This window comes from Cydia pomonella, chromosome 10, assembly GCF_033807575.1.
Source record: "Cydia pomonella isolate Wapato2018A chromosome 10, ilCydPomo1, whole genome shotgun sequence".
NCBI classification, from domain to species: Eukaryota; Metazoa; Arthropoda; class Insecta; order Lepidoptera; family Tortricidae; genus Cydia; species Cydia pomonella.
The window spans coordinates 15,368,047-15,388,397 of NC_084712.1; the positions used below are offsets into that span (position 1 = coordinate 15,368,047).

At 37.7% G+C, this 20,351-nt stretch overlaps 1 protein-coding gene across 1 annotated transcript in view; it reads right to left on the reverse strand.

The window, feature by feature from the left end:
* Positions 1–20,351, reverse strand: part of LOC133522247 (uncharacterized) — an 87,717-nt gene that overhangs the window by 31,316 nt on the left and 36,050 nt on the right. Inside the window, exon 3 of the mRNA XM_061857518.1 lies at positions 3,338–3,361. Coding sequence (XP_061713502.1) covers positions 3,338–3,361 — 24 coding nt within the window. The remainder of the gene's footprint in view (positions 1–3,337; positions 3,362–20,351) is intronic.

Sequence of the window (20,351 nt, forward strand, 5' to 3'; positions counted from 1 at the left end):
GATTACCTTTTCCCACATTTCCGCAGTCCAAGAAAGATGTTCTTTCGCATATTTTTTCTAGCTGCTCGATTTTTCTTGGAAATCAGTGGTTTCTTCGCAGGACGACGAGTACGTACGGACACAGAAACTGAATTTCCATACAATATTTCCCGCATAATGTCGCTCGCCGTGAGTCGTGGATTGTGCCTTGCTATTCGCAAAATGTTGCGGTCTACCAAACTTGATGTGCAGTGTGGGCGACCAGGTCTGTTGGGCCTTTTGACACCTCCGTGAGCTTTTTCCCGTTTCAAAACCTTCGATATAGTAGGCTGATGAACTTAAAATTGCTTAGCCAGCGTCGATTGTATGAAGCCATTTCTATAGCCATTTATAATTGCTTCTTGTATAGCTACTGTTAAGTTTTTATTTCCACGAGGTCTCCCCATGACGGAACTGATATTTCTTACAAATATGATTATGAATTAGCGCGATATTCCGTTTTTTATCGACTTAAATACTACTAGTGACAGACGCTAAATTCCAGAAAAATGAATTCAAATTGAATTTCGAAATATGTACCGGCCTGTTAGCGTATAATTGGTTGAGAATAAATCAATATAACCTTTTATGATTAGTTATCAACAAATTCAGTTCTTGGTTTCATCTAATTTGAAATATTTTATAGAAAAATCACAATATGATAAGATTTCTCTCCGCTACTGTAGGTATCTATCGCTTCACATAGTCACTTGAAAGTTCTTGCGTTCTACAGTATCCAAAGGAAATATATTTAAAAGGTTTTAAAATATGCTTAAATCTACATTCTACCCCAAAACATACTATTTAGATATAATGTAATATAGATTTCGTTTACATAGTGCATAAACCGCGCGTGATTAGGACGAATTATTATTAAAACCACGAAACTAAAATTAACTTCATTACATATTATAACTAGATCACAAACAGGCAAAGTATCTAAATTAAATAATGGATCGCGTGTTGAAGTAAATAAGGTACGGGATAAGTAGCAAGGTGGAGTCGGCAAAAACTAAACGGGCGCTTATGAAAGATTTACGAGTTCATCGGCTCTAATGAATTAAGGATTTCGCTTGAAAGGAATCAATGAGATTAAGGCCAGGCCAGGCGAAGCAGCAGCGGCCGGCTCAAAGTCACAAGTCACATTAATTCTGACGGTGTCGATAGAACCATCAGGAAGGCTAAGGCTACCGCAAGTTATATTTTCATAGCCTTTTGAGTGACAAGCGAGAATTATCTTTGCCGTACAGTGTACTTTATAAAGCACCCAGCATACAATTGGACGCTTTTTTCGAGCTTTTGAGCGGTACAGCTTAAAAAAAAGCTCTTTCTATTAACACAAACTAAAGACAATATAAGTGTTAATTGGTATTTATTGTTTTTCTAAGTAATCACCGTGATACGTAATACACTTTTCCATTCGATCGAACCAGTTTTCGAAACACTTATTAAAGTCCGAAGTCGGGGTCTCCAAAATGGCCGTTTTGTATGCTTCTACCGCTTCTTCAGGCGTTCGGTACCGTTGACCACGATGTCGTTGCTTGATTTTAGGAAAAGTGAAGAAGTCATTGGGGCTTAAGTCTGGACTGTACGGCGGGTGTTCCAGATTTTCGACGTTTTGCTCTTTTAAAAACTCAATTGTCTGCCTAGCGGTGTGCGAGCTCGCATTATCGTGGTGCAGTACTATACAACGTCTGGGGTTGTTTTTTCGGAACTCGCTGATAACTTCTGCTAAACAAACATTGGTATACCAGTCATCATTTACCGTTTTACGATCCTCTAGCACGGTGGTGGCAACGTGGCCACTTTTCGCTACAATCGTGGCGACCATTTTTTTCGAAGTGCTCCGTCCGTGAGCGTATTACTTTGGTCGGTTTTGGCTCATCTTGGAACACCCAAACAGTCGACTGCTGTTTAGAATTCGGATCGTACGTATATATCCAAGACTCGTCACCACTGATAATGTCTTAAACGTTTTAGAGTTTCCTCGGGTGAATTTTCGTAGAGTTTTACGACACCATCTAACTCTTCAAGTGGCATATGTCGTTTTTGAGTTGTTGGAATTTTTGATTTTATTTCAATTAATCAAATTTGAAATTAAATGACATAATCGGTCGGGAGTCGACGGCCTACCACTCCAAGGGCTAACGCGAGAAGTTTTTTGGTCTTCACTGAGTAAATGTGGTATCCAGCGTGATATCAATTTTTTTACGCCTAAGTGGTCATGCAAAATATTTTGAATACTGGTCCCTGAAACGCCCATTGAAGCTTCTATCTCACGGTATGTCGCATGGCGATCTTCGACGATCAGTTGCCGTACAGCGTCAATGTTCTCCTGAGTCATGGCCGTTTTTGGTCGACCTTCACGATGCCTATCACAAAAACTAGAGCAAAGCAACCACGTCAAATCGGATTAGCACTTTGGCTGTAATAAAATAAAAATGTTTTTTCTTTTTTTGCATTTTATTTTAAACCTGAAGCCTGAAATATAGGTTAATAATCCAGTAAAAGCAAATTATTTTTTTCGCTTACGGCAGTTTGGCCATGCTTACCCGGCCTTCCATTTTCACAACTGACTTGTCAACTTTGAACCGACGCTGTACTGAAACGATTCGGCCGATCTCGAGTCATTCTTTTGTTTTCGAGTTCTAAATTCAAATATTTAACGATGATACTAGTTTTTTTTTATAAAATCGCGAGAGGTTTGCAAACGACAGAACTTAAAAGGCAGCCCTCGTAATAACTAAGTTGCTTTTGCAATGAACAGTTATTAATATATGAGGTTATGCAGTAAACATATATGTGTTAAACAAAAATACGTTGATTCACCGCGGGTCAGTATGATTGACAAATAAATTAAACCAAAGGAAACTTAAGAATTAAACGTATTACCCACTAATTGATACCCAACAATACAGTCAGCGGCGGTTTTAATTTCATTTACATACACCAAGAGCCCAAGTTATTTGTTATTCAAGGGAGCAAAGTACTTAAACCTTCGTGCTAATATTCGCCTCGAGCGTAGCTAGTGGTCCAAAAAATGGAATCTTGACCGTGTCGAGGGTTTCATTCAAGGCACTAGGGTAAAGCAAAGTACCAACAAAACATACACGAATCAGACAACACAACACAGTGTACAGTCAAGTGTAAAAATATGGGTGTACACATGTTACTCAAAAATATGTCCCATAGCATTTTATTCCAGTGTAATAAGAGCGTAGTACCATATTTATGAGACGATTCTTTCGATACATATTTTTGCACTTGACTGTACTAGACGAACACAAAACAACACATACATTATCTGAAATTAATCTACCTGGTTTTCCGCTCCTTCGTTTTGCTGGAGACAAGAAAAACAATACATTAATTATATGCAATTACTAGTATGTACATTACTAATCATTTGCAATATAATAATGCGCAGACATATTGCATGAATGAAATTATAGAAATGCGCAAATAACCACTTGGACTTGATTAAGGTACGAGTGGATATGTTTGCGATTCTACTGAACTTCTTGAGGTCCAAGCATCATATATGTAATTAGATTTGAAATGATAGCCTACAAAAAAGAACATTGGCCAGAGCCAGAATCGATTCTAAAAAAAATCTGCATTTATTCTCCAATTTGTATTGCCAAAAATAATTTTACATTATAAAGAAAAAAAAAAAGCTTCGTTTGTATATTTATAAGCTTTAGGTAAATAAGAACACAGTCAAAAACATCTTAAATTGTTAAGTAAAAAAAAAAGAATTGTTTTAACTGTATTCAACATTTTAAAATATTTCTTGAATATTTCTTGGTCCCGCTCCCCACCCCGACTCCAACGAAATTTACCCTTTGACTATTGGGCTTGGCCAACAAAGAGTAAGGCGCGCCTCCGTTGATTGATACTACTATAAATACTATCTCAATCAATGCAACAGTCGATGGCAAAAAAATAATTGTTTATTCAAATTAATCTACCGCACTAAACGGAAGCACAGTCAGTCAGGCGCGGTGAGGATGTACCGTCCGTCTATTTACAAAAAATAACTTCACTCACTCTTCTCCATCATAACTTGACCCTTATATTCTTATTAACTATAGGTAATCGCGTGTGACAATTACACTGGTCTGTTGTTGTAAATATCAACCCTGCTGATTATTCCTCGTCTGTGCTTTGACCTTCATTGGAATTCAATTCACGTTCAGACGTTGAATGGTGAAGGAATTCAATGGACGTGAACAGCTAATCTGACAGGCAGACATTTGAATGATCACATTTTAATATGACTTTCAAGCTATATTACATATCGTTTTGCATGCCCATTCCGATGTATCACCAAGCTGTGTATTTATCATCATTAAGCTGAGGGTTTCACAGAGCGCCCATAAAAGGTGCTTTTGTGGTGGTTGGTTTTTATTTATTTTTATTTTAAGGGCGAATGGTGGCTTGCTAAGGTTTATAAATAATGAGGTTAAGCTCTGTTTATACGTATACTTGTCAACGTGGTGGGACGAACTGAAACGAGCAAAGTTTGCACCTATGCACATAACGCGAGCTCGTGTGTGCATTGCGGCGTAGTTTCAGAATTCGGCAAAACTTGCATTGCACTCGCTCGTTGGTTTTGTATCACTGCTTTATATAATGAACTGAGCAGCAAACGTAAACTAATTAGTGCTGCAAGCTGTAACTACTAAAGTTTGCATGCGTTTGTCGCGTCGTCGTGTGCATTGCGCTGCAGTTACCGAGTTCGGAGCACTTTCCTTGTAGTACCCTTGTTATTTGTATTATTACTCCTTTAGGTACCTAACGTTGGTTTCATTGGCTTCGTATCATTGGTATTTATTGTAGATGATACTATTTCTAGTAATGTTATATGTACGATACATGTTATAATGAAATGAATACGTAATAATGCCTACTTGGCATATTAATAAGATCTTTAAATAAGTAAATTTCGCCAAAACCACAAAATAGAGATACTACTCCTAAAAATACGTGTGATAATATACCTCATTGGATTTGAAATCATAAAGGATTTGAATACATTTTTCTATACATCATTCCGAATCCAATGAGGTATCACACGTATTTTTAGGAGATATTTAATCTGAGTAGCACTAAATAATTCTGCTTCGTGTACAAGACTAAGAACATCACTCTCAAATATAAAAGTACTTTCTCTTACTATTTAGTACGCATGACATTACTAGTTCCTTTCCTAAGAACTACACACCACATAGCAATTTGTAAAATTGCATACATACATTAAGACGCACGATAAGGGCATACAGTACGTGTGGTTAGATACATTTAAAAATGAGCTTTATTATTTACTGCTTAAGGTAAATTTTAAAGTTAAGAGCGGTTGTAGCAAGTGCGATAATTGGTGTAATTTGCAAATAGATGAAGCTAGGAAATCAGGTCAGCTAATTTTAAAGAGATAATTGTGGAATTCACTGCACGCTAGCATAGAGGAGCGTTCCGTTGGTCCCTGGAATCACTATTTTTTAATGCACGATAAGTATTTTTTGACAATTTTATTTAAAAAAATTAAAATGTACATAAGTAATTGTGCCATATAATAAACAACATATATTTTTACAGATATGTATTGTTTATTGTAATGTGTATTTGTTGGGAAAATGACGAGTAATGTTTACTAACACTACTAGTTTTGCACTGTATTAAACATCAAAATCAGTTGTCTAACAACTTAGACAAGGGCTTCAGTGGTCACGACGAAAAACCAATCATGTTGCAATAAGAGGGCTCCTCCGTACAGCCTCCACGTTATTTTTCCTGAATACCAACATTTTATTTCATTAATACGTCCTTAAGAGGAGACTAAGGGTCTCCCCAAACTAGTCGACGCCGTTTCGGCAAATCGCGTACGGAAAAAGCTTTATGTCAACGCAATAAGAGCGAATAAGTCGTAAATCGGCTCGGCCCACGCGAAACGACGTCTTTCGACGGGAAAACGGCGTTTTGCCGTAAAGCTGTTCGCATTCGTACGACGCTGTTTGCAGCCTACCGCACACGTTCGCATTCATAAATCTCCTTATACCGCCGTACGGTGCCGGAAAGAGTTGAACGGCTCCGATCACGGCCGAGTACCTACGATAAGGACCGGTCAGAGCTGGCGGAAGCCGTTCAGCGTCTTCGACGGCCGAACATAGCTGACGACGGCCGAACAGAGCCGATGACGGTAAAAATGCTGGTAAGTCTTTTTTTCCATGCCCGTCTACGTAAAATATCCATCATCACAGGTTATTATATAATATGTAACAATTACCAAGGAAAATAATCTTACAGGTCTGTTCAATTTCAAACTCAGGTTGTTACTAACAACCAGTCTCCAAAAATGAGATTTACGATTGCCGATCACCCGCTGTCCTACATCTGTTCGTCGGACTCAACGGCTGTACGTGTGCTGTCTGACGTCTCGACGGCAGGACGGAGCACGGGAGAGCCGACCGTCGCTTTACAACTGTTGCGATAGCAAGTCGCAGGCGATCGGGCGTCTCTACGGCCGCAAGGAGGATGAGACTGCTAAACGCAGGTGTCCGACCGCGGAGACGGTCGATCGGCTAAATGCGAATAGTGTGGTGTAAAACACTCGGCGAAAGCCGACTCCGCGTCGACTGGTTTGGGGAGACCCTAACGCAAAGGGTGTAGCAGGATAGCCTAGGAAAAATTGCCCCCAGCGATTTTGGGCCGAAACTGTAATCAAACGATGCCTTTTGGGGAGGTTATACTCTGCACAAAGTTTCATCCCTCTGTTACCCCCTGGGGGTGAAAAACACCCGATTAACCCCAAAACTGTTTTAATTATTTTTTCCTAAACTATGAAAGTGACGAATTTCAAATTTCGTACAAATATTAATAAGACTAAAAGCTATGTGCTAAAAAAATATTAACCCCCTAACCATTGAAATTCTTGTAAAAAAAACAAAAATAAAAAAAGAATCAACCTGTATATCAAGTTTGGCTCATGGTACCACACCATTTTTTTTTTTCAAAAATGAACCAGTTTATATTCTACATGATACAAAAGTTTCATGGACCTACTCCAGAAGGAACATTGCGAAATTAATATGTATTGGCTCTTTGGTGCCTACTATTCATTGAACTCCCACTAAGAGCCTTGCATTATTAATAAACAATGGCTTGCGATCGGACCGCTGGCGCTGCTCGTGCCCGATTTGAAAAAGGTGGGGATAAAGAAGTATGAATCAAACTCATTTGTATTTATAAAAACATTTTTAGGGTTCCGTAGTCAACTAGGAACCCTTATAGTTTCGCCATGTCCGCCTGCCTGTCTGTCTGTCTGTCTGTCCGAGGCTTTGCTCCGTGATCGTTAGTGCTAAACCAATAAAGCCGACATAGTCGTACAATAAAATCTAAAAATTTAATTTTTTTGAGGGTACCTCCCCTACACGTAAAGTGGGGGTGAATTTTTGTTTTTTGCTTCATTCCTACAGTGTGGGATATCGTTGGAAAGGTATTTCAAAACTAATAGGGGTCTTCAACAAACATTTTTTGATTAAGTGAATATATTCGGAGATAATCGCTCCGAAAGAAAAAAAAAATAGTCCCCCCCCCCCCCTCTAACTTTTGAACCATAGGTCCAAAAAAAATTAAAAAAATCGTGGAAGTAGAGCTTAAGAAAGACATTAAATGAAAACTATAGCGGACATGATCAGTTTAGCTGTTTTTGAGTTATCGCAAAAAGTTTCCCCTTCATAGTAAAAAGACATACTTTAATTAGGTACTGATTATGCAAATTTGCCTATTTGTTTAACTCACGTGAAAGGTACCGTTTCATCCCTTGGTTAACAATTTACTATACTTTAAGCTCCAGTTTAGCTTATTGTGACGGAAGAGTAACTACGGAACCCTACACTGAGCGTGGCCCGACATGCTCTTGGCCGGTTTTTTTAAATTATTTTGTTTTTGGGTCCGAGACGTTGCGTATTAAGCATGATACGAGTATAATGATTAGTAGCTACGAAATAGTACGTTTATTTTAATTTCGCAATGTTCCTTCTGGAGTAGGTCCATGAAACTTTTATATAATATAGAATATAAATTGGTACATTTTTGAAAAAAAAAAATGGTGTGTGTACCATGAGCCAAACTTGAGATCCATGTACAAATGAGTTTGATTCATTCTTCTTTATCCCCACCTTTTTCAAATCGGGCACGAGCAGCGGTCCGATCGCAAGCCATTGTTTATTAATAATGCAATGCTCTTAGTGGGAGTTCAATGAATAGTACGCACCAAAGAGCCAATACATATTAATTTCGCAATGTTCCTTCTGGAGTAGGTCCATGAAACTTTTGCATCATGTAGAATATAAACTGGTTCATCTTTGAAAAAAAAAATGGTGTGGTACCATGAGCCAAACTTGATATACAGGTTGATTCTTTTTTTATTTTTGTTTTTTTTACAAGAATTTCAATGGTTAGGGGGTTAATATTTTTTTAGCACATAGCTTTTAGTCTTATTAATATTTGTACGAAATTTGAAATTCGTCACTTTCATAGTTTAGGAAAAAATAATTAAAACAGTTTTGGGGTTAATCGGGTTTTTTTCACCCCCAGGGGGTAACAGAGGGATGAAACTTTGTGCAGAGTATAACCTCCCCAAAAGGCATCGTTTGATTACAGTTTCGGCCCAAAATCGCTGGGGGCAATTTTTCCTAGGCTATCCTGCTACACCCTTTTAATTTCTGAGATGTTTTAATCAAAGGCAAATGCCATGAAAAAATTCACTCGAAATCTAGACCATATTTATGTGGGCAGGCTTTAAGAAAAACCGTAAAAGGTTAAAGTAGGCTTGATAGAAAAATATCAGGAAAACATGTCTAATTTTCATTTATTTTCAATTGTATAATATATCGTAACCATGCATACTGTAGCAGTATAATTTTAGTATTAAATAGCTAATGAATAATAATATAGCCGAGGGATTTGACTAGCAACATTTTAATCAGAATTATACTTTCAGTGTTATTGAGGTAAAACGTTAAGAGCCACGCAATCGCCAAATCTTCCGGCGCAATTTCGCGCAGCGCGCCGAATTTTTAGTTCCTTTCTAATTTCCTGACTTTACGCCCCCTCTTAACTGTCAGAATCAGAAAGGACTAATGATTCTAATATGTATGTAAGGCCTGTCCATGTTTCTAAATCATAAAATATAACTGATCGAAACGTCAGTAGAATAAAATGGATTGACTAGCTACATATTATATGTAATGGCTCACTTAATTTACCGGGTTACTTGCCTCTTGTCGGTATCGTAACGAGTACTTCGAGGAGAATACTTCGAAAGATCCTGGGCCCTGTCAGAAGAGAGGATGGCAGTTTTAGACTCCGCAAAAACGTTGAGATTGAAGATTTTGTGGCTACACCCAATATTGTCGGCGAAACAAAAGCTCACCGTCTCCGCTGGCTTGGCCACGTTTTGAGAATGGAGGAGGATCGCGGCGCTAAAAGGGAATACCTGGGACGCCCGGTAGGGCGGAGGCCTATCGGACGTCCCAGATATCGCAGGAGCGATGCTGTTGAAGCGGACTTGCGCAATCTCCAAGCCGATAACAGGCGGGAGATGGCACAGGATCGAGACAACTGGCGTGTACTCGTGTCGGAGGCCAAGACTCATTTTGGGTCGCTGCGCTATTAAGTAGTAGTAGTAGTAACTTGCCTACTATAATCGGTTACTTAAACAGTAAGTTTCTTTTAGTACCATGTTGTAACACAACAATACTATTGCCATGTAACTCTGTGTGAACGGGGACGAACTGAACATAGGTATAGGTAGATAGTGCTACTTGTATGTTTAGAAGCTCTATATTCCTATCGCTTTAGAGCATTTTGCAAGCCAGCGCTTAGTACGCGAGGCAAACCAACATCATCAATCTTCATTTCAATCATATGAACATCAGGTCAAGATAGTCCTGTTGCACGTGCTTCCTCTTAAGTGCGAAAAACTTACTATAAGTAGATGCGAGAGAGATTGGGGCAGGGCAAGTTCGACCTCCATACAGGTTCGATACATATATACTACAATTATATAAGTTACCCAAAGGACGTTTTTCTTCTGAAATCTAGATTCGTGGTAAATAACAAATTTAAATCAAATATCCGAGCCGAGAAACGGAAATTGCGATACAAACTTACAGAGGTTCAGAAATGAACCTTGGTTTAACCTTTCATCGACTAGAGCTTGTTTTTTTTCGATTAGCCCTAATGATGAACTAGACCTTCTGTTTACGCCGTACAGCAGTTATGCTCTATATGTAGAACGTACGGCATCAACAGACATATACGAGAAACAAGGCGTTACAATTGATTCGGATCCCGACAACACTTTAAATTGATTCGCTTGAGTCGAATGCTCGTCTGCCCTCGGTAAGCAACAGAATGTACAGTCCAGGTATAAAGCTCTATTATGCTCGTATGAAACCGCTACGCTTTTAATGCCTTTTTCTACTCAAGAGAACACACCCATAGTTAGGTGCAGCTACGTGTACGAGTTGATTATAAGTGATGACGTAATGATATGACAAACGGATGCGAATCAGCCGATTGAAAAAGGTGGGTGTGCGTGAGAAGCGCCATTACTTATTTAAGTATGCTAGATTAGAGTGGGCTAAATGATAATCAATAGATATTTAGCATGTACAAGCACATTTATAATGAGTCATTGTATAAATGTAGGTATTTATTGGGTTATTCTAAGTAGCTCTGTACACAGAACATAGTTCGTTCTTCCAAGACAAATGAAGTTCATACGAGGCTCGTACTTAACACATTCGGTATACAAACACACAAAAGACTGTACAGTTGTAATTAATTTGCGAAGAAAACCGCCACGTTACAGAGTGGCAAAAAGATCTTTGTGAGTTCTTACCTCGTATTCCCCGGGCTGAGCTGACCAGTGAAGCATTGGCCCCGATTATTCGTAACAACAATTATATATATAATTGAAGAGAGCTAAATTAACAAAGTATAACATGATGCTCGAGCGCATCCAATGTAAATTTGCTAGACATTTTTACAAAAGGTATTATGGATACTACCCGTCCTTATTTCCCTCATCCTTTGTATTGGGAATGGTGGGGTTGGAGTCTCTCGAGCTAAGGCGTAAGCAAACGCTTGCCATTCACTACTGTCTTCTATGAAATCATATTGACAACCTATCCGTTCTGGAGCGTATGCGTATTTTTACCCCAGACAACTATATAGCTGCAGTAGGGCGTAGAGCACGTAGAACCTGAAACAAATGTCCGCACCTCTCACGGTTCAAACGCCCCCAACGTACCGAGAAATATAATTACTAAATAAATCCATAGCTACAGTCAAAACCGCAGACATATTCGCAAACAAGTGGCCATCTTGACAACGTAGCATTAGATTTTTTAAATTTCTACCTATGTAACGTAGTAATGTAAAAAAAAAATTAACAGTATAACTGTGTCTGTTTGAATAAAGAATAATCCGGATGTACGAGTACTTGGTAAGCGATTGGACTAACAGGCCTTGTTCGACTTAAAGAGAAAATGCTTGCAAATATCCCAGGAAAACTTTCTGGACGAATAATAGCGTTCGCTAATACTTTGCTTCTCGTTAAATCTATAAAGCTCTCCTAATATTCTGTTTTAGGGTCTTGAAAAAGTGGTTGTTAAAATATAATTATGAGCGGCGAAATGATATTTCAAGTTGGTTACAAATTAACAAAATATTTAAAATAACTTGATAATACTATCTTGATACCTGTACATCCTATAAACGGTAGAAAACTTAATTAGTTGATTCTGGTGAACACAAGGACAAGACTGCAGTTTATAGCGGAGATATAGGACAAAGACATAAAATAGAAGAGCGTTATTGGAAAGAGCTTTGCTTGAGACATTGTACACTTCTCTGTTCTTACAGTATCAACTAATGAAGAGTACGCTATTAAAAATGTAGGATCTTATGTTTAGTTCACATTGCAGGATAGTGGATGGGACAGGAACTTTTAGTTAAAAAAATGGCTTTTCGATAGATATCTATCTCTCATGTGCGGATATACTCCTATCCTATGCCATGATGCCTCTGTCAGTGTTCACAAAACACAAACGAAAACTGGGCACCACAATTCGCTCTGTTGTGAGCTTTCTCTTGTAGATTCGCTTCGAAGTTTAGACATGCAAGTACATTACAGAATATTATACGTACATTACGTATAGTTATCACCAACAGGTTCGATAAACGTAGCCGTGTTTACACCTTACTTTTATGTGATACGGTTCATATAGGTAACTCAACGTATTAAGTTCTTGTCTCAAATGTACAATCAAGGAGGTAAAGGATTATGAAAGCCGTTGGCGCATGTTACATTTTAGAAATGTACAATAATACAATAGGCAACAGGAGCACAAAATAAATAATAAACAGAAGGTCCATTCTCGCCGTTCTTGAAAATACATACCTCAACTTGCCCGACTCACTAGGGTTGCTTCTGTATTAATTTCGAATTTTAAAAAGGGGTAGGTAATATAAGATTACAGACATACATACATCAATTCGTTTATACATACATCTTATCATGTTTACATTCTTTAATAGAGACTGCATTTTGACGTCCATGACAGTAGGTACCTACGTAGCGGAGGGGACGTCAAGTGAGCAACGCGCGCACAGCCCGACTAAGCTCTGCCCGAGAGTGCCCGAGAACGCTTGTAAATGTAACGTCTGTGTGCGTAAATGTCTCATCTGTGTGCGTGCGGCGAAAATGGCACTTTGTACTGAGCGGACTCTGCTCCGGCGCGCGCCGCCGCTATTTACTTTGTGACAGAAGTGACAGAACACGACAATCCGAACAATGGCGTCGTAAAATATTTTACAACTTTACCTATAAATGCGGCATTGGATTGGATTATGTGATGAGCTACTGAAGAAAAGTGAACGGTGTTATGCTAGTTGTATACAGCCATCAGCCATGTAATAAATTCGAATCTAACCAGGATGGGCCGGTCGGAAAATAAATAAATTAGCTTCGCAAATCCATACAATGCTTCATGTTGTGCAGTCGGTGCCCTAACCTAACATAAGTACATACACTTTTCTATACAGCTAGTATGACGTCGTGGGTATTTAAATTGGGGCACTTACTGTACAATGTATCTAATAGAAATCGAATATAGAAAACCTGCATTTGTCAATGGATGGAAAATACTGAATACACTAGATACCACGGAAAACAGAAGAAAAGAAAACGAATCTGGACATACGGTTTAAATTTAAAGTTTTTCTTTCTGGATATCTACGTATTTCTTCTACATCTAATATGAGTACCATAAAGGCTCGCGTGTGATCGGTCTTAAGGCGATGCCGATGGATTGTTGCTGGAAAGTAAATTGGTTGCCGGAAGCGGTCGCGAGCTTGAAGGGAAGAATTGACGGAAGTGCGCGGAACGACGGACGTTGACATTTAACGGGAAAGAGCGTCCGGCAAGTATAAGAAAAAAAAACAAATAATGGCACCTTGATGTTCTGAGACTATTGGCCCACTAGGAGGACGTTTAGTACGGCGGATTATTATCATTCTAAATTAATAGAGCAGTCTCCGACCACACTAAAGGAGAGCAGTTAGCAACCTGAAAACTTTCCTAAGCTTCGTGGATGAGCTGGAGTGGTTAGAGTAGCGCTACCTCGTTTTTCACACAAAATAGGCACATCGTTGGTTCGAGAATATCAAATACCAAACCATATCAACGAAGAAGCAAGAAATACAAAGCAACGGCTTCGATTTCAAGACTTGAGCTTAAGGATGCGCTCAAAGACAAATGTGTAGCAGTGGTTCAAATTGAATCCACAACTCTCAGGAAAATTCGAGTTTTATTGGATCTGTTTCCGATATGATTTATACTGATCTGTCAGTGTCAAAAGTGACATTACTTCAACCAAAAAAGTACTGAAACTAGAATTGGCCTGTTTGTTTACGTCGGTATTTTTCGGTATTTACTCTGCTCAGTTAGCTGATCCGTAAGTTTGACGTAATTATCTTTCGTTATTATAAAGAATGCGTGTTTTGATAAGGTTGTCCTTGAACTAAAAGTTAATGATAAATATTTAAAAAAAAACACATACATTTCGTGCTTGAGTCCGAGAACCTTATTGGTATGTTTAATAGACATGTGCCTGAACCACTCCGCTACCATAACTGACCATTAACCATTCTCCGTGAATGTACGTTCAATTGTCTTGCAGCAACGGCGTCGTGCTCGATTAAATCAGTCATAATTTGTTGATGGTATCGGATCGGATTCTATAGAAGACAATACATCATCGATCACAGCAAATTATCTGTGTTCAACAATGATTATCCTATTTAAGAGCTAGCCACTTATGGCTCAGTACCTAGCAATAGTCCACGTGATTAAATGAGCACAATAGAAGAATTATACCAGTACGTGGGACAAACTGAAAGTTTTTAGAATAAAGAAAACTGTACTACTTAATTAGGCCGTACTCTTTATTTTAATTCTGATCACGCATACAAATGTTAATTAGGATAGGATCACCCTGAAACGCACACGGCTTTTTCTCCGTAAGCCCTTTTTATGGCGACTCTGGGTCCTCAGAAATTTTGTATGAACTTCATGAGGGTACCTAGTCTAGATTAAAGATTTTTATAGATATATTCGTGGACCAAGTTTGGTAGGAATTACAAAAAAGGTTTAATAGTGGATGCTTTTAGGTTACGGTGGTATTCGTGGTATTCTTAGTCAGTGTACTGGTAATGACTTGTATTGTGTTATTTGTATTGCAACGTGTGAATTGATGATGGTATACGAATCATCATAACAATATTATCGAGTTTTTCACGTAAGTCGTCAATGAGATTTTACAAGACAATTATACGGAAATCTACATGAGGAGTTTATAAGTACGGTAGTTGCGGGAGTACAACTGTTAAATTAAGTCTACAAATTTAAAACTGTTTTATTACCTAATTTTAACTGTATAAGATGAGGGGAACACATCCGACTAGAGAGAATTGTCTTTATAGCCCTTTATCAAAGAAGATGTCAGTAAGGTTATCACTTCGCTCATCTATTGTCTCCAATTAAAAACAATGCACGATAAAATGAAGTAAAACTTTTTTTAATTACCTGTAGATTCCTATGAAATAAAAATAAGATATTAAATATTATTAAAAATGATGCTAAAAAATTAGTACTTCATAAAAAAATACGGGATCATGTATGGGAATATTTTACCGTGTACAGTCTTTGGAACGATTACTTTGGTTAATCGAACGTTTCACTGGAATCGATCCAATGTAATGTAACTTGTAAGCTGTTTGCTTCCGCTGCTTGTACCATGTAAGGGGAGTTACATTTTTATACGAATAAGTGTCGCTGTTAGTACTTCCGAATGAATCCTTCATTTTAAATCTGGTGTCGCCGGGTGCATTCATTTGTAGACTTTTACTTTAGTGTTGATAGTTTTAATTTATTTATTTTTAGGCCAAATTTTAGTTTATTTTAAGGTATTGTAATTGTAAATTATTATTTGTGAAATACTTTTACCACCATTAATTATACTTAGTATAAATACTACTGGTCAAATAAGAAAAAACATGGATAACCTATAACAAAACATTATTTCTGATTGCAGAACAGAAATATTTTAGGTAAATTCATTTTGGATAGGAATGTTTAGTACCATAATATTTACAAAATAATCGAATACAAGATTTCGAGGTTTATTATCAAATTAACGACTACGACAGCTGTAAAACTATTAGTAACATTGTCCGCGCATGATTGAGAAAAATACGTACTTATGGGTAGCCAAGGCATTACGTTTTACGACTTGTACGTGTTTGTGATTCATAGCGTTTATATTATAATTGTAATACAGGGGATGAGGAAAACAGCCTTTATCGCTAGTCACTGTGCAAAGATAAAGTTTCTTAGCAAATTTCGTGGTAAATATACTGAATCAGCCAACCACTTCTAAGGAATGTCTTTACCCTGCAAAGGCCATAAGCCACTGAATATGAAATATGTTATAGGAAGGCAATGTCTCTGATACAAAGATGCAAATACATATTCGAACGCCTTTGAAAAACGTAGTGGATACTCGTACTGTGGCAAAAATCGTGACTCTGTTTTATTCCATCAAAACGTAATCAAGCTAAGTAAACACAACTGTGAAAATGATTATGTAGTTTGTATGTTTTTATGACTCATCATTTAAACATTATGGCACGTTCTGGATTCATTAATTTCAATATCACGCAACAGGACAGATGACGTCTCATATACAATGTCATAACATAGGTAACATAACCTTAGGCGATTTAGAGGGGGGACGTAAGTAATATCACAAAGATGCGATTATTTACAAATGTCTTCGAAATTATGACGTTTACAATAATACTTCCACAGGGCACAGTCTACGCTATCATATACGGTACAAAGTTTGCTTAAAGGGACTCCAGTACCGTTGTAGGTACATGTAAACCTTTCAAAAAAGATTTTTTGAAAAATAAAATCTAAAACAAAACTTGTATTTATTTTTTCCTTTAGATTCTTACGTAATACAGGAGGAGGAATCTTATATAGGGTTGGAGGGGGTCAAAACTGGCAAAAATAAATGCATATAGAATGGAGCCTTATCACAATATAATATAATGACTGAGTAACTACATCAAAATATCAAAAGCTTTAGAGCGACAAAGTGGTAGGTAACCGATAACGATGGCTAATAGAAATGCAATGATTTGCAATATTCCATAGGGCACAGTCTACGCTATCATATACGGTACAAAGTTTGCTTAAAGGGACTCCAGTACCGTTGTAGGTACATATAAACCTTTCAAAAAAGATTTTTTGAAAAATAAAATCTAAAACAAAACTTGTATTTATTTTTTCCTTTAGATTCTTACGTAATACAGGAGGAGGAATCTTATATAGGGTTGGAGGGGGTCAAAACTGGCAAAAATAAATGCATAAATGAATGGAGCCTTATCACAATAATATAATGACTGAGTAACTACATCAAAATATCAAAAGCTTTAGAGCGACAAAGTGGTAGGTAACCGATAACGATGGCTAATAGAAATGCAATGATTTGCAATATATGTAATTCCAACATACTTTCTTTCACGTTTGACGAACGTTGGGAATTCCGAGCGAAAATAGATGGCAAATGTATGATGCGGACGTGCTGCCAAATAATTGGAATATCGGTGTGGGCATTGACATTCTTTATTGAAACAAAAAACTATGAAGACGAAAGATTTACAAGCGTCCTTCAGTGTCAGTTATTGTTTAATTACGTCTTTTCGTTCCTATCAAGATGGTTTAAATTTCAAAACAGAGTATGTAGGAAATGTCTAAAAAATAAGCCTGGGAAATATATTCATTAGATGTAGGTTTCAGTGACACGGTAATGTTGAAATATTACCAGTTTTATAGTTAAAACGGGATCTCTTAGGATTCCTCTCGAGATTTCGACCTTTGCTCTGCTCAGATTGTAATATACCTAACCTAAATGACATGCATAAAAACTTCTCAAGAAGTCCGCAAACTTTCTCAACATTACCTAAAAGTTGAGGAGGCTTACGGTACATACGTTAAAATCTGACATCTAGTTTTTTTTTTATTTAACTTCTGTTTATTTCAACTGAAAAGATGAAGGAATATCACTATGATGCTCTTATCTACGATAACTACCAAGATGCTCGGCAGGACATAGTTTGTTTTTGTATTAGAAGGCTGCATTGATAAAGCTCTCTTCAAGGCAAACACGTGTTGTAAGTACATTGCAATTAGCGCATACGTGACTCATCAATGATTCGCGCACAATATGCTATCTGTGTTATCTTGGCAGCGGGAGTTCGGTATATAAAACGAAGATTAAGTGATCATTAGTCGACTTTATCACATTGTAATAAGGTTATACTTTCTGCAAAGGGTGTGCGTCGTAGCAGGAAAACTTCCGTACGTTACGTCTTTTTGAAGCTGTTGAGATGCGTCGCAGAAAAATTGAAGACTGTTTTTATTAGTCCGGCGTCTAATGGCGATCTCGAGTAGTTGCTTTTTGATTCATTTTCGCTCTTTTAGGTGTGTGAAGTATAAGGATGAGTAAATTGTTTTAAACGTAAATCAAATTACATATAGGTACGTACATGTAGGTATGTGATCGCATTTAATCTTCAACATTATACGCCCATTTCAGGGGAAGTCGAGCAAAAAGAGGGATTTAGATTGAATTTAAAATTGGTTTCATTTCGACTCAAGTATCAAGCATTCACAAAGTCTGTCTAATATATTTGGATAGAAAAACTCCGGATCCAATTCAATATACTAGGCGTAAAATTGTGGCTTGGAGATAAAGTATCAGCAATCATTAGCGGGATGATGATTAGCGGGACGCAGCTCCCGCGGTGCGGATAAATAAACGGAAGATTAATTGAAGCAATTACGCAGGTACGTCAAAAATAAAAACATGGCCGACTGACAACTTCAAAAATAGCTAGGCCTTATTTTATTTAGGGCCTAGTTAACTTGAATTTGTAACCAGAAAGTCTTTTTTTGTATGATGATAATACAGAATAATGAATAAGATGTCTTATCCGCTCCGCTGGTGCAGAAGGTTAAGGATATCAGAGGCTAAATCTAGAGTATGAATTTATAAGAGTACCATTAAGATTGAGAGAGCATGCCCTTGACACGTGAGACAAATTGGCTTAAGGATAGAATAGGGACACCTGTCCCACGATACGTGTCGCTAGCGACGTCGGGTGAAGTGCCGCGACGTGGCCGGAATTCGCTCGACATGTAGGGCGACATCATATGTAAGGCACGCAATGTCGCCCGACATGTCGAAATACGGCTGTACGGCAACGTCACGGTACTTCACCCGACGTCGCTGGCAACACGTGTCGTGGGACGGTTGTCCCTAGTCTATCCATGACTTTAATATCTAAATGAGCCACACGGAACCAGATTCACCATATAGAAATCCAAATATACGTTTTAATATTTGAGGGGTTCTATCGATTGCGGTTGAGTATTCCTCGTTAGAAATCAGTTTTAACAAAAAATAACCATACAAATGGGTTCAAGCTCTAATAAAATACTGTTTCTGAAGTCATCGAATAGATGACTGATGATTTAAAAACTTAAATAAGTAGATATTATGTAAAGTAAAATTGTGAATATCCTTTGGCTTTGGAAGTAAGCTGATGTTGACAACCAGATCAACTATCTAAATTGCTCGTAGTCCTAAAATATTTCGGAGGCTATAAATTATTCGGTTCACCGAAGAAGCATCCAACAACAACAAAAGATGCGATAAAAGATATATGATAGGACGACATTTTTATAAATAGTTATTGCGGGGAAATAAACGACGAAGTGATTAATACACTTATTAATAGATCGTTAATTACGAAGGTACATTAAATTATAAGAGTAAGATATCTAACGGGTAACGGATATTGTGGTTTGGTTAGTTAGCGTCAGTATTTTCTATGATTATTAGCGATAAAACAACACAAAGGACAAGAGATAAAACATTTGCAGCTAGAAAGGACATATTAAACGAGATTTATCTTTATTCTAAAAACTTTGTATTTTTCTCCTGACCTTGTGCTTCACTTTATACTTATGTATGCGCGTTTATGATTTTCGCTGACAGGTTATCATTATCATTTCAGTCACTGTCTTATTAAATAGTTGCTGCTATACAAAAAAACAATGAATATTTACAATACATCACTGCTGTATTCAGTGCAGCATATAACGACAATATATCATTACAATACATCATCAACTTATTTCTTTACGCGTATTCTGCATGATGTCTACGTGCGAGGTGCCAGGGAACAACAGAGGGGGCAGGAGCTCGAACTCGGGCTTTATGCCAAGTTGAAGCGCCACTGCATCTCACGTCGACTATTCCACATTTGCCGTCGGATAATCCTTATCACGAACACATAAAGTACATTTTAAAAGTTTCTAGCGGTGTGAGTAACATAGTTGTCGCGTAGTGTGAATGTCTCGCGCGTAGTCTAGGGTTTTTAATGTGAAGCATCTCAAAGTCCAGCTCGCAGGAATTCGCGCGAAATTGTAGTGCCGTACCGTGGGAAATAATGTATATTTAGTTTCCTCTTATCCTGCGGGAGCTTGCGAGAATGTGACACAGTGTTGTGTTACAGATAATGGGTATGAGGAAAATTAACACCTCTTTTGATTTTCTCTTGGCATCGATTGGAATTGCTTTTGAGTAATATAGTCGAGCATTATTTAGGTATGTGATTGTGATTATGCC